At 40.2% G+C, this 15,083-nt stretch overlaps 1 protein-coding gene across 3 annotated transcripts in view; it reads left to right on the top strand.

Moving 5' to 3' along the window:
- The window catches only part of CENPF (centromere protein F), a 56,985-nt gene extending 55,830 nt beyond the window's left edge, over positions 1-1,155 (top strand). For all 3 annotated transcript variants that reach the window (XM_014739664.3, XM_070266685.1, XM_023640731.2), the window contains one exon: positions 223-1,155. In XM_014739664.3, coding sequence (XP_014595150.2) covers positions 223-426 — 204 coding nt within the window. In that variant the 3' untranslated portion in view covers positions 427-1,155. The remainder of the gene's footprint in view (positions 1-222) is intronic.
- Positions 1,156-15,083: the final 13,928 nt, after the last annotated feature.

Genomic DNA, 15,083 nt, shown 5'->3' with positions numbered 1-15,083 from the left:
GTGTCAAGGAAAGTTTGCAAGATGACTCGTCAGAGGTCGTGTCTGACGTCCTTCCAGCTTCTCTGTTAGGCGTGGCCTGTTGTTAGTGAAGATGCAATAGTGGAACTGTGTACAACTCTGAGAGAAGAAGAACTTACACTTTGGTGACATAAGTGCTTTACTTTTCATGTTGTAGAAATGTGAACGTGATTGAAGCCTGTAACAAAGATGTTTGTGTTGCAGGTCAAGGCTGCTCAACAAAGCCCAGCGGATTCAGGCTCTGCCTCCCGAGAACCCAGCACGAAGTCTCTCTCGGTCAGTAACCTTCCTGAGAAAAGTTCGGCCGACAGCCCCAGGGAGGGCCTGAGGGCCAAGCGAGGCCACCTCACCCCCAGCCCAGAAGCTGGCCCCAAGTCCAAGAGCGGCGAGAACTGTAGGGTCCAGTAGAAGAGACTTTGTGTGTCAGGACCCCTGGAAGGTGGCAGGAGTTGAATAGAAAGCAGTCAGGGGGCATATTATCAGTGGGAAGAAAAAGATTCCTTAGAAGTATGTTGTACTCTTTAGATCTCCCATGTATAAGTGTTAGAAAAGTTTGGAAGCACTAATCACCTATTCATCATCGATATTCCTCTTCTGTGATGTAAATAGCACTGTGAAAAGCTTTTTGGTAATGTTACACTTAAATGACAAAGAACTTCTGTTTGTATGTGGATTTTACACTAAAAAAATGAAAAACACATTGATACTTCCAGTTCACAGCTCCCAGGAAAATGTAAACTTTTGCTTTATGATTTTCCTACGTAGAGTGTTAGGCATGAAATCGTTTTAGATCAAGACTTTCTTTGAGCTGAGTAAAATGAAGGAAAACTATGTTGCGTGTGTTTACGGAAGACTGCACACACATGCATATATGGGTGTATTCATCCTTCTCTTCCAATGCGTCTTCTCAATCTTTGCTTATAAAACCTGTACATATTTGTGTGTGGTGGTGGGAGTTGTGTGTTTATTTTCAATTAGCCCGGTTACAGGCTCCTTGAAGGTGTAGTATATCAAGTTTTCTGTCATTGTGCTGTTTCCTTTTAAGACTAATTTGGTACGCATTCTCAGAAATGGTGATCCTTATTAAAATATAGCATGTTTTTCTAATAAAAAAGTTTCCTTTGTTTTCTCTAAAAATGAGTCTTAAATATAAATGCATCGTGAACATTGGTACCATTTCTTGCTAATTTCAACAACCTCTTATAAAAGTAAAAATGTTTTAACAAGTGATACTAGTATATTTAGTGAACATATTCAGTTAAATTAAAAGACATGATTTGGAATACGGGTCATGAAGATTATATAGGACTATATGTCCAGCTACTGCCTGGCACATTGTGTGTACCCATTAGATCACACACAGCAAGCATATAAGTACATGGTATTTTCCAGCTCATTTATGAATGTCGGGTTTCGAAAATATGCAGGCATTATGAGCCATATCAAATCTAAAAAACTTTGGAACAAGTCCTTGTGTCCTTGAATCAGGGTAGAAAAGTTTTGCAGGACATCAGCTAGTAAAAGATAATTTGTTCTTGGCTTTCCGTTCAGATTGCTGTATAAACCTTGACAAATACTCTCATTATATTTTAAAATTGTCCTTTGCAAGGTGGTTCTATTGTTCAGTAATACTTCAATAATATTAAGCTATTTAGTATTCATCTACTGAAAGTGATATCCTGGCTCTTGTTTCTTCCTTCTGTTTCTCCAGTTGCTGGGGGTTGTGGTCTGGGGCAATGTCCTTATCATAAATCATCCCAAGGTTGCCATGTGCTCAAGGGCATGGCCCGGAGTAGACATCGCTGGGATCAGGCCATCAGCATCATTGGCTGGCTCTAGTGGTTGGAAGATTCCACTCAGTAGGTCTGGCTGGATAGTTCCGTGGGTCCTTGAAAGCTCTTCATCTTTTCCTAGGGGGATTGTAGCTGCTGCTCCTTGTTACAGGGAATACGTGGCATGCCTTCTATTTTCATAATTGTGGAGAATTGTTCACAGTCACAACATATTACATATTCTTTTCCCTGAGCTAACAATATTTCTTATACTATCAGCTGAGCTGCATATAGGATAAGTAAATAAGCTACAGTTCCAACTCTGAAGTACGTGAGAAACCAGTTGAGTCACGAAGAAGGTCTCAGTTGACAAATTATATGGAGAAATAGACCAAGTCCAGACAGCTAAGAATCGGATTCTCATCTGTACAATGAGAGGCTTGGTAGACAATTCTTTCCACTTGAAGATTCTTTAGAAACAGAGATGGCCCCTTTGTGTTTTGGGAGTTATCAAGAATCCAAAGGGACTGCGTCCTCAATAAGAAGGGGATAAAAACCAACATCGAAACATAGCCTGATTTCCTAAGATCACCCCCCACCCCTGCACATACTCTCCCCTCCTTTGAGATTTATTTGTGGTTTTTCTCACTTAACTCCAATCACCAATTTGTTTGAACCTTAAAAGAAGACAGGATACCTCCTCCCAGGGGCCCCTCATCTAGGAGGGGAGACCTGTTCCACTTCCCAGCTGGCTGGAGTCCGTAACACTTCTAACTACTCTTAGAGTGGCTCAGAACATTGACCTTAGAATTTCCAAGTTAGTTCTTTCAAAGTCACTCAGGCTATGGCAGTAGGTCTTGAAAGTAATTTAAAAGAGATATAGACTATGATCAATTTTTGAAATGATAGGTTTATTACACCGCAGTTAAAAGTTGAACTAGTCAATGGCATCCGTGTCATAGTTCTGTTTCACGGTTGAGAAAGGGTTTATAATTATGTCTTCAGGAGGACACGAAGTACCTGGAATTGGTAGTTGAGGCTAGTTGAGCTATGCCCTCCCTCCCACTTCTATTAGTATCAGCTGCCTTCCCTTGTAGAGGAAGGGACTTTAAATTAGGTTCACTGCCTAGAGAGAGCAGAACTTTGATTGCATCAGAAGAACCAGGCCATTCTAATTAGAAGGCCTGGGACCTAAAGCTAGCATCCTCTCTCCAGGTAGAGTTGTGTATCTAATGCCACCCCTCACCTGAGCTATGGCTCGACACCTAAAACACTGTGGAAGGTTATATACATTTTACAAAGTATTTTCAAATGTTTGCTCAAACCTTACACCTTTGTGAGGTAGACTTTAAGATCTCCATTTCATAGGCTGAGATTAAGTAAGAGACACAGGCAGGACTTCTGAATCATACATCTGAGGAGACCTTGTTAATAATAATGATAATGTGCCTCACAACAACCTTGCAAAATGGAGATTATCCTCATTGGAGAAAAGATGCAATAGACTGAGAAAGTTGAAGTATTTTAACGTCAGTTTTGTGAATACAGAGCCCACTGTCTTGTTTGTCTTGCGTCTCTCTAGGGGCAGGCTCTTCCAGAATAATTCGGATAGTACAAATATTCAGGTGATAGAAGCAGCTTTTCTACTTTCTCTTTGCAGTGGAGACATCCTTAATCTAGGATGATGGCCGCTGACTTGTGTTACCTTGTACTGAATTTTCAAAAAAAAAAACGAGACTAGCTGTAAATTTCGAGTTCTAAAAATTGTAGCTACTAACTTAATGTCTAAGCATTATTTACTTAAATCCTTTTAAAGAGTCTGTTTTGGAAAACCTTGGAAAATCTAAAAATTTGTAAGTCTTTGAATGCAAAAGTTTAGTATAAAAGTAGATGTTAAAAATGAAAGTGAGGGGTCAGAATACCTTGGTTCCCCATGTAACCTTGGGCAAATTGCTTAATTCACTATGCCTCAATTTCCTCTGGTAAAGTTGACTATAATAATAATACAGTCATGTGTCACTTAGCGACAGGGATACATTCTGAGAAATGCATTGTTAGGTGATTTTCTTGTTGTGTGAACACAGAGTGCACTTACACAAACCTAGATGGCATAGCCTACTACATACCTAGGCTATATGGTGCTAATCTTATGGGACCTGCATCATATATGCGGTCAGTTGTTGACTAAACATCATTATGCAGTGCATGACTAATAACAATACCTCTTGAAGTTGTCATGATGATTAAATTAATTAGTTAACATTTAACCATGTGTGTGATTTTGCACTCAATAAAATGTCTATTCTGTATACAGATAATTACACATAATTAAAATATCGCAGCTTAAAATTGTTAGATAAATCTGTTCATCCAATGCAACACATTAATTTCAGATTAAGTTCTGCCCTACAAAATTCTCACCATTCTCAATACCACTAATGCTTATTTTGCAAATGAGTTTAATAGATTTGTAGATATCGTTCAATTACTGATCTTGCAAACGAACCATCCACTTTTGTTGCAGTAAAAGAAAACAATTACTGCAATTTTAACTACAAATGAGTCGTGTTGCTGAAGTTCATATATAAATTGGTTGTTACAGCTCAGAATACATTTCCTTATAGAGGCAACATTACAAATTGAGCCTACATTCAAGCACAGAAAGTCAATTTAGCTGATAATATGTTGAAACGGCAGTTACTTTGTTTCACCTCTACAGAACCTCTACTCATAGCATTGTTTCCCTGGAAAAATAGATGTTAAGCATCGGGTTACCAGAAACTCATTTTTCTACCCCTCAACCATTTTTCCAGTAAGTTCTCCACTCTTTGCTTCCCATTTTGCGGTGTTGGACTAGAATTAGCCAGTCGCCTTGGGAGAGAGTAATGCAGGTGTAGATTCCTGTCCACCATATTTCTAACAGCAGCTGCTCCCAGTATGAAAGGGAAAGTGATGGCTTTTATGTTGGGTCTGATGCTGCAGGCAAGGTCCATCCTATGTAATGTTGATGTATTTGTGTGTGTAAATGTAAGCGGTTTGTTCTATTGATGTTACAAGGAAACACACACATCTCCAAACTTCATACATTTGTTTCTGACTATTGGATTGAGTTTCAGCCCACAAAATTTCCACCAGCCTCCATCCCTTCAATGCAAAGAATGTGGCAGATGAATATTACTGAGCTTTGTTATTCTTCTCTTCTCTGGGACACCTTGAGAACCATCCGGGGCTCATGTTTATCTGTATAAAAATATCACCTTTACCAAACCAAATCCTTGCAGTTTCAACTGATTTATCTCATTTGACAGTTAATAATCTTGGGAAGTGGGTCCTATTTTATCACTCAGGAAGAGACCCAAAGAGGTTATTAAATTTGTGGCAAGACAAAACTGAGGCTCCAGTCTCAATTCCCGGTCCAAAGCTCCTCACGTCTGACCATACACCCCTCAGTAGAGAGTAAAGGGATTCAGGAGGCTGAGAAACTAAATACCAGCCTGAGAAGTTCTTTTTAGGATCCCATTCTGAACCCAGGGGAACTCAACTCCGCACCTCGGGAAAACGTGCTTTATTTAACTTCATGGAATTCTTTGAGGTGGTCAGAGATTTGGCCTTTGGGTTTCCAGCAGAAGTTATCCTGTTGTGATAATGGAGAATTTTGCTTCTCCTGCTTTCATTTTTCCCCAGTGATGTTTTTTGCAAGAAGGTAGGAAAATGGCAGCTTTCCAGTTATAGACTTTTTAGCAAAACGTTGGATATTCCTGAGTTTTAAATGTGAACAGATTCTCGTGGTGTTGAAATTGCAGCTGTGTTATCTAACAGAATTTGCCGGCCATGTGTCTCCTCCTTCCTGCTAGACCTTAGGCCCTCCACATGAGGGTGTTATTTGTCTTGGATGCCACCTGCTTGTTTTTTTTTGTTTTTTTTTTTGAGGAAGACTAACCCTGAGCAAACATCTGCCACCAATCTTCCTTTTTTTGCTGAGGAAGATTGGCCCTGAGCTAACATCTGTGCCCATCTTCCTCTATTTTATATGTGGGACACTGCCACAGTATGGTTTGATAAGCGGTGCATGGGTTCACACCCGGGATCTGAACCAGTGAATGCTGGGCCACTAAAGCAGGAGTGTGTGAACTTAACTGCTGCACCACCAGGCCAGGCCTAGACCATTATTTTTTAAAGCAACTTTCAGTGGCAAATTCTACTACTTCACTCACAAGCTTCCTGTTATTATTGCAAAGACTGTTTTCTGATTTTTATTAGTCAATGTCTACACTCTTTATATTTCCTTTGGGTTTGGGCTGTTATCTGAGCAAGAGACTCCTTTGAAACCCATTTGCTTCATCTTCCCTTCTGCAGGTCTGTCATGGAAAGCAATTCTGCTTAGACTCGTACAGGGCAACTGTCTGAAACTTAAGTTATACAGGGGAAAACGTGAAGAGAGTGCGTAATTTTCTAATGCCTCTTGATGGAAATCTTTAAAGCAATTCATTATTCTGCCTATTGTGATTTCCCTAAACATCTAGTGATTTAAATTATAATCACTACAAGTGCAAAATCATGACTTGCGTGCATCCATGAATTCTATTAAAACAATATGGCTTAATTATCTAGGTTCTCTTTATCCCTTTGAAGAAGAAGAAATTCGAGAGCCTAAGAAACAGTTTCTTTGCATCCCATACTATGACCTAAAACCTAGATCCCAGCAACTCAGAATGATGCTTTTTAAAAATAGAGCACATGGCTCTTCAATGTAATTATTTGCACATTTTTTTCTAGAAATGATCATTCAAGGTACTAGAAGGAGTGGCAAGTTTGGATCGCATCAAGGTAACAAGACCTTGAGCAGACGGAACATCCCTCCACTCTGCCCTGGCCTTAACGACCAGGGGATGCTACTAGGGAAACCCCGTAGGGAAGCCATGGGTATGCTGCCGGCTGCAGAGACGTGTGTGTGTGTGCATGTTGACAGAATAGTTATGGGGACAGACACACAGAGCCTGAACACCCGGTGTCTTTGCTGGGAGGATCACAGAACCTCTGCACCCCCCTCACCAGGCTTTTCCCCAAGCCAAAGTCCACACTAATTCTGCCTCTTTACGGACTCGAGCGCTTCTCAAACACGGCAGTAGGTGCCTTTTACACAATGTGGGTTTTAAATTTCTAAAAAACATCCTCAGCTGTCACCTGTCAGAATTTTAAGACCTCCTTTCTTCTCCTAGACTCCCCCCCTTCACAGGTGCAACGTACTTGAATTCAACTGAACTTGTGAAAACCAGAACAAAATCAGAGAATGAATACTGATCTTTCCAAATGATTCCTAAGTATTCCCTTTCAATAACAATGGATGAGACCCCTGCCATATTACATCAGAGACAATCACTGGACAGAAAGACTGAATTTTGGAAAGAAATTGAATAAAGAGTCATACCCGCTGAAGAGTAAATAGAAATACAGATGAATCTCTGCAGGGGTCACTGGAAAGGCAGAATATCTTTTATGTCATTAGAATAATAACAGAGAATTTGGAAAATAGAAATATTGTTTATAAACTTGCCCTAACTCAAAAATTAGTCTTATCTGTAACAGATACATTGAGAAAACATTTTTTTTCTCATGTAACTTTTCATGACATATCAACAGAGAAGAGTTATTAACCACACACTCAGACTGTTTACATAGCTGTTTACTTGGTTTCCTCTGAAATCTGTGCTTTGCTTTATGTTACTTTTTAAATTTGAAAAAGATAAACAGTTAAAAAAAAGTCTTTTGTCTTCTGGTTTCATATATCAAATTCCCACTTTAAACACAGGGTCCAGCCTACAAATACGTATTGATGATTATTGCCCAGATGACAGTTGCCTTCTCTTTTTTTATCAGGACACAGAGGGGTGAGAAACTGACAGAGTTGTACTGATTTCTCAGCCTTAGCCCCGACTGGTACTAAGAGCCACCTTCTTGGGCTTGTTTTTGGTAAAGCTAGACCAAATGCATCTTAATAAGCAATCAAATCTTTGCCCACAGCTGTTTCAATGGATGGATTGGGTGAACATCTTATGGAAAATTTCCATGTGATTAATCTCTGTCTCAGAATCCACAGAGTTATTCCATTATCCAAGAGAATGGGACACAGACAAACCCTTTCCTCCCGCTAGTTTTCTAACTCTCTACTTCCAGCTAATTTTCAATCTTTCTTTGAGAGAAATCAAGATGGTACATAGTTCAAGGATCTAATCACAGAAAGATCAACAAAATGAAGCCCAGAAGGTTTGCGTGCACTTCATCTTTTCACTTTTAGTAAGATTACCTTCCATGACTCTACAGGGGCAGTAGAACCTACTGTATCCATTCCTCTTAAATTCGGAACTTGTGAAAACATCTTACATACTCTAGATGGCCATTTGCATTATCTGGGGAGAACAGGTTTTCTAAATGAATTTAAAAAGACATAGAAGATCTTGGGAGGAATGTTTAGCCTACTTAACTTTTAAAGTTTTTACTTTTTTTTTTTTTTAAAGATTTTTCATTTTTTCCTTTTTCTCCCCAAAGCCCCCGGGTACATAGTTGTATGTTCTTCATTGTAGGTCCTTCTAGTTGTGGCATGTGGGACGCTGCCTCAGCGTGGCTTGATGAGCAGTGCCATGTCCCTGCCCAGGACTCTAACCAACGAAACACTGGTCTGCCTGCAGCGGAGCGCGCGAACTTCACCACTCGGCCATGGGGCCAGCCCCAAAGTTTTTACTTTTTAACATTCATTTTTTCGCTTACAAAAATTTTCTCCCTTTTATCAATAGCACTTCCTAAAAGTACCATTTATAAAGCAGTTTTCTTTCAGCTTCAAAACCACCTTCTATACTAGCTTTGTAATGCTGCAGCTGGCACTCTGTAAACCATGTTTCTGCTTTGCCATCAGGCTCTCTGATGGGCTTTCCCGGGAATGGGTGCGAGAGGGGCTCTAGGAAGTCAGAGGAGGAAGAAGGGACTCACTCTTCGTTTGCTTCCTCCCAGCACCACCCTTAGCCTCACTTCACTCCAGCAGTGGCAGTTTATTTCAGTAGCGGCATCTGGATTCAGTTGACAAGTTTCCCAGCACAGATCAGCCTCATCATGTTCCCTTGGAGAACCAGCACCAACCTTTCCTCCAGGTTTTTTCATTTTAGTAATTTTCACCGCCTCTCTTTGTTCCTTTGGCCTTAGGCCTTGTAACTGCTTATTGCAGCTACAGTTTCTGATTCCTTTGTAATAATTTTTTTTTCCTGCCCCGCTCTTTCAGTTCTGCAAAACCTAGTTAACAATTCCTTATTACATTTACTCTATTTGAAGAACCAGTGTCATTTCTGTCTCTTAAATGGATACTGACTGACACAGATCATGTAGTGTTTATGTATTTGGAGGTAATAAAAATATTTTAAGAAAATTCTTTAATCCATATTGTTTACCTTTTAAAACTTCCACCAAATGTGTCAAAATTAGTGGCGTGTTCTAGAAACCGTATTTCTCCCTCCACAATAACATATTTACGAGGCTTGATGCTAACACTTTAAGACTTAAAAAAAAAAATCCACAAATATCCATTTCCAGCAAGCGAGAGTTGATATTGTTCTGTGTTGCTCTGTCCCCATCACCCCAGAAAGAGAGATGACTTGGAACAGGAGTATGCAAGTCAGCCCCACTCTTGTGACATCCCCAAATCACAGAAGGGGGCAACACAGGACCCTGTAAGAATCATCATCCCCAGGAAACTGATGATTCTGGGCCTTTCTTGCTTCTGGCAGGGGAGGAGAAGCCCCATTGGGAGCAACAGAGTTGATTTAAATATTCCTTTCAACATTGCCCAGCATGAGTGTGAATGGGTTTCAGGAACAGATGCTCTGGCTTGAAGTGGCTATTCTGGGGTCAGGGGAAAATTTCTCCCTTGAGAACTGTGCTCAGATGTGGTGCATGTTGCCATTACTCATTTCATAGGTACTTCTGCATCTCTATCAGATTTTTTTTTTTTTTTTGTCATTATGGAAGGGTATCTTTTGCAGAGCAAAAGTTTTTAGTGAAGTCTAATTTAACAAGTTTTTCTTTTGTGGATCATGCTTTTGATGTTGTATCTAGAAACTCGTCACCATACCCAAAAGCATGTGGATTTTCTCCTATGCTTTCTTTTAGAAGTTTTATTGTATGGTGTTTTATCTCTAGGCCTATGATCCATTTTGAGTTAGTTTTTGTGAAAGGTGTAAGGTGTCTAGGTTTGTTTTTTTGCATATGAATGTCCAATTGTTCCAGCACAATTTGTATCCTTTCTCTTTTGAATTACCTTTACTACTTTTTCAAAGATCAGATGACTGTATGTGTGGGTCTATTTCTGAGCTCTCTATTCTGATCTATGTGCATTCATTCTTCAGATATTGTTTATTAAGCACCTACTAGAGGGGGGCATTCTGCTTAGGCACAAAGAAGAAAGTTGTTGCTCTCAGTCCTGATAATCAAAGCAATAGTTCACCCCAGAGCTTGGTAAATGATACAGTGGAAGTATGCATAGGGTACTAAGAGTTCCCAGAACATAAACATATAAAGCATCCAACCATTTCTTCCCATCCCTATCATGTCTGTTTCCAGCTGGGCCCAAGGCACTATCATCTTTTGTGGATTTTCTTTTTTCTTTTTTTTTTTTTTTGCTGAGGAAGATTTGGCCTGAGCTAGTGTCTGTGCAGTCTTCCTCTATTTTGTAGGTGGGTCACCACCACAGCTTGGCTGCCGATGCGTGGTGTAGGTCCGTGCCTGGAACTGAAACCAGGCTGCTGAAGAAAAGTACGCAGAACTTAACCACCAGGCCACAGAGTGGCCCCTTTACCTGGATTTTTAATGTCACCTCCTAACTAGGTTTTCTGATTCTGTGCTTGCCTTTCCCTTAAAAGAACATAGAATTACATGATTCCTCTGCTCAAAGTCTCCAGTGGACTCCCTTCTACCTTAGAGCAAAAATCAAAGTCCTCACAATAGCCTTCAGGAGGTGGATCCAACCATGTTCCTGAGCTCATCTCCTGTCCTCACCTTCGTCATTCTGTTCTGGCCTCTCTGGCCTCCTTGCTGTTCCTTGATGGTGTAGGAGCTCTTGTTTCAGGGCGTTGCCAAGGATCGTCTTGCCAGATGTCTGCACGCCCTCCTCGCCCCGATTCCTTCAGATTTTGATATAACCTGTGCTGCCAGAATTCATTACCTGCTCAATATTTAGTTCTGCTTTTTTTTTTTAATCTGTCTCTCCCCAGTACGTTCCATGAGGTTATGCAATTTTGTTTCTCCTTCTCCCCTGTCCCCCTCCTTCTCTTTTTTCCCTTGTGGTGCCTAGAGTAATGCTTGGAATATAGTATGAACTCGTCAGATATTTATGGAATGAAGGAATGAAAGCACGGAAAAGAAATAGGGACACTTTGGGGATAATCCCAGTAAACGATCAGCTTCTCAAGGAAAGAGGAGCTTATAAAAGCCATCATTGATTCCCAGTGCCTGGGCGTGAAATCACTGTTGAATCAATGAAAACAGTACACCCACTTTACAGTTGAGAGCACTGAGGCACGAAACCTTCAGTGATTTCCTAAGATCGTGTATCCCAGTAGTGGCAGGCATGCATTGGAGACTACAGGGATTTTTTTCCCCCACTTCACCATTATAAAACTATAATCTCTAGAGCAAGATGAATTAATTGGGTCAAGGGGATTAATTAGAAGTCATAGGAGGCTTCATGTGTGAGAATATTCTCAACAGGATTTTGAAGGAAGGGAGCTTCAATTAAAAGGCAAAGAAAAAGAGCTCTTCTCCCTCCCAAATTCCTTATCTTGGCTGACATGTCTGCTAATTAAGGACTATGCACCAGAGGGTCCTGACAGCAGCCCTGACAAGTGGCCATGGTGACCTTTGTTTGCCAGCTAATGGGCCGTGGAGGGTAGGGGCTGAATGGATTTAACATCCCAGCAAGGTCTTCTTTCATTTGCGTCAAAAGGCAAAAGGCTGGAGGATGAGGAACACCCGAGGTACCTAAGATGAGGAAGCAATTTTCTCAGACATGGGCTCTTCTCAGGGAGCACCGGAGATGACCTGGAGAAAGGTATCCTTCTCAGAGGGTCTCTTTTGGACCCCAGCTGGAGATCCCCATCCCACACAGCTCTTTCAGGAAAACATGGAAAACGGATGAGATGTAGTAAACTCTGCTCTCAGCATTCTGCAGGGCAGAGGTGTGCTCTGGGGTGGGAACTGTCTGCGGCGATATCTCACCCTGAGTTCAGTTCAAGAGCAAGTGGCTATTGGACTGCTGTAATAATATCACTGATGCTCGGGTGGGTGCTTGCACAGGTAATTGGGCATGGCCATGTCTGGTCTCTCCATCAAATGGCATTTATAGCTTTTCTTTGTTAGTGTCAACTGTTTTGCTGAAAACTTATGCCATTGGAGAACAAATAATACTGACATATTTCAAGATTTATATAACTGATTCCATATGCCTTTGACAATTTTATCATATTTTTAGACAGTTACAAAAGATATCTTTTTCTCATGGATATCAAGGTAGTACCTTGGAAAGTGGAGGGCTGTCTTGGGAGGAATGTAAAAGAATAGAAAGTCAAACAACTAACTTCCAGTGTTTTTACCAAAACTGCTCTATGAAGAAATGAGGAGAGAGAGTCTTTATTGTGAGATTCTTTATTCTTTATTTTACCACAGAGTAAAAAATGCTGCTTTTTTGCTCGACTGCTGTAACTTTCTTTTATTTTTAGTTTACTATCAGTAAACCATTAATATGTCTTAAATATGTTCTGAGTTTTCTCTTTAAATTTGCCGTGCTTAACATTATTCAGTGTCCTGGATTGAAATTTTGCTTTTGAACCTACAGAAGCTTCATGAACTGGATTCATAATTCAATCAAGTACAACTAAGAAAGAATGGAACGTTTTTTAAGTTGATGTTTGCTTTGTGGTTTTATCCTTTTATACATGTTACAAGAGAAAAAAAGAGTTTTCACTTTAGGAGAAGCATCATGACACCAAATTTCCTCGCCCAATATTTCTATGCCCAGGACCACTTCTGGAAGTCAACCGCCCTTTAAGAGTTTCAGGAACGGAAAGAGTGACTCAGTTTTCACTGTGTAGAGTCTGATTGACCACATTAAATTTTTCTTTGCATGTGGATACATTTTCTTGTACTCACAAAGAGAAAAAAATAGATTTGGAGCACTTCTTATTCCCTCTGAGGGTTCTTCTCTTTCTTTTCCTCCGCCATTTGGCTGAAGGAGCAAAGATGAATGCAAATGGCTATTAAACAATCACTTGTTACAAATAACTGATTAGGATTTGGACCATGTCAACAGCTGTGGCCTGCCAGCCTCTTGGCAGAGCTCTGATCATGTTAGGTTTTGGGTAATCAATTTATTCTAATACAAACCATATTGGATGATTGAGATTTTATGCCTTTTTATTTCCTTTAAACAGCCTTCTGAACAAATGCTTATTATTTTGAAATGCAGCCAAGTTCTGGCCACTACAGGAGTCCAGTGTTAGGATGGAGATCCTAGTACTTTAGATATTTTCTTGGCTTATGCAGAAACACTTAGACAGTTGGACAGAAAAATTATGTTTCTGATTTTCTTTATCTGCTGATTATTTGAGTTTCATTAGGAACTGACAGTAACCTTTTAGTCTGTGGAACTTTTTCTGTGATAAAACCTTCCTCCTCTGGCTTTCTTTTGCGTACATTTTAGGTAAACAAAGAGTGCCCCAAAATTTAGTATTCAAATCCGGTAATAAACAGCAACCATGGGGTGGTCGAAGGCCCAGAGAATGGAGCAGAGTGGGGTTTTCTGGGAAGACACCATGCAAATTGAGAACCAGCAATACGGGGGATTAGAAGGGTGGTTAAGCTGAGAGGTTGAGCATAGAAGTTGTTTAGGGCCCTCCATGGCAATGGGGCTAGACCACAGCCATGTTCTAAAACATACACAAGGATAACATCAACAAACCAAATATTTCGAGATACATAGCCCAGCAGAAGAAAGATAGGAACTTCAGACGAGCACCTAGAGATGTGATGGAGAGGTGGCTAAGGTTTGAGCAGCAGTGGCAAAGTCAAGTGTCTGCAGGGAACAGGCAGGTGATCTGCATGCAGGGATGCTATTAATAGCATTTAACAACGAATACAGCACCAACATTTACCCATCAGAACAGACACTGGCCATAGAGGTGGAGCAGGGTCCAATAGGTTCCTTGTAACAACTGGTATTTCTCCTTTATTTCCTGGATCTTAGGGAGATCTGGAGGATCCTTGAGGGGCGTGTCTGGGACAGCTGGAGAGGCAGGGATACGTTTGGAAGGCATAGGATAGTGCTGATTTACCAACTGATACAAACTATTTCAACAGTCTAACAACTCATTTGGCTTAACTATGCTGGTGGATTATCAGCCTTTCCCATGTGGGTAAAGAGGACTCTATGAAGAGACAATAGAGAGTGGTGCAGACTGTGGCAAGCCTGAGCAGGCACACTACCATTAGCTGCAGTCCAATGGATTTAACATTTATGGGAAAGCTCCTTTTTACAAACTATTCTTTAACCCTTTGTGGGTGAAACAAAACACATCTGCAGGGTGATCATGGGGCTTTATCATCATAGGAGACTTTATAACTCAGGTTTCTATCTTAATAGTTGGTGCATTATAACACTAAAATGTCTCAGGTAAGAAATCCCAATTGTTTTTGACTTCATTCACTCATTTCTCTATTTATTTATTCAACACTACTGAAAATTATTTTTTTATTGAAGTATAATTGACATCCAATAGCGTATTAGTTTCAGGTGTATATTATAGGGATTTGATATTTATATGCATTTCAAAATGATCACCATGATAAGTCTAGTAACCACCTGTCACCATGCAAGTTATTACAATATTATTGACTATATTCCCCATGCTGTACATTACGTCTTCATGACTTATTTGTTTTATAATTGGAAGTTCGTACCTCTCATCCCCTTCACCTATTTCACCTGCTCCCCAGCCCCCCACTTCTGGTAACCACCAGTTTGTTTCCTATGTCTCTGATCTGCTTCTGTTTTGCTTATTTGTTTTGTTTTTTAGATACCACATATAAGTGAAATAATATGGTAATTGTCTTTCTCTGTCTGGCTTATTCCACTTAGCATAATACTCTTTAGGTCCATACATGTTATTACAAATGGCCAGATTTCATTCTTTTTTATGGCTAATATTCCATTGTATACATATACCACATTTTCTTCATCCATTCATCTATCAATGAACA

Source organism: Equus caballus, chromosome 5, assembly GCF_041296265.1.
Source record: "Equus caballus isolate H_3958 breed thoroughbred chromosome 5, TB-T2T, whole genome shotgun sequence".
In the NCBI taxonomy this organism is placed as follows: Eukaryota; Metazoa; Chordata; class Mammalia; order Perissodactyla; family Equidae; genus Equus; species Equus caballus.
This window is presented reverse-complemented; position numbering and strand designations above follow the sequence as displayed.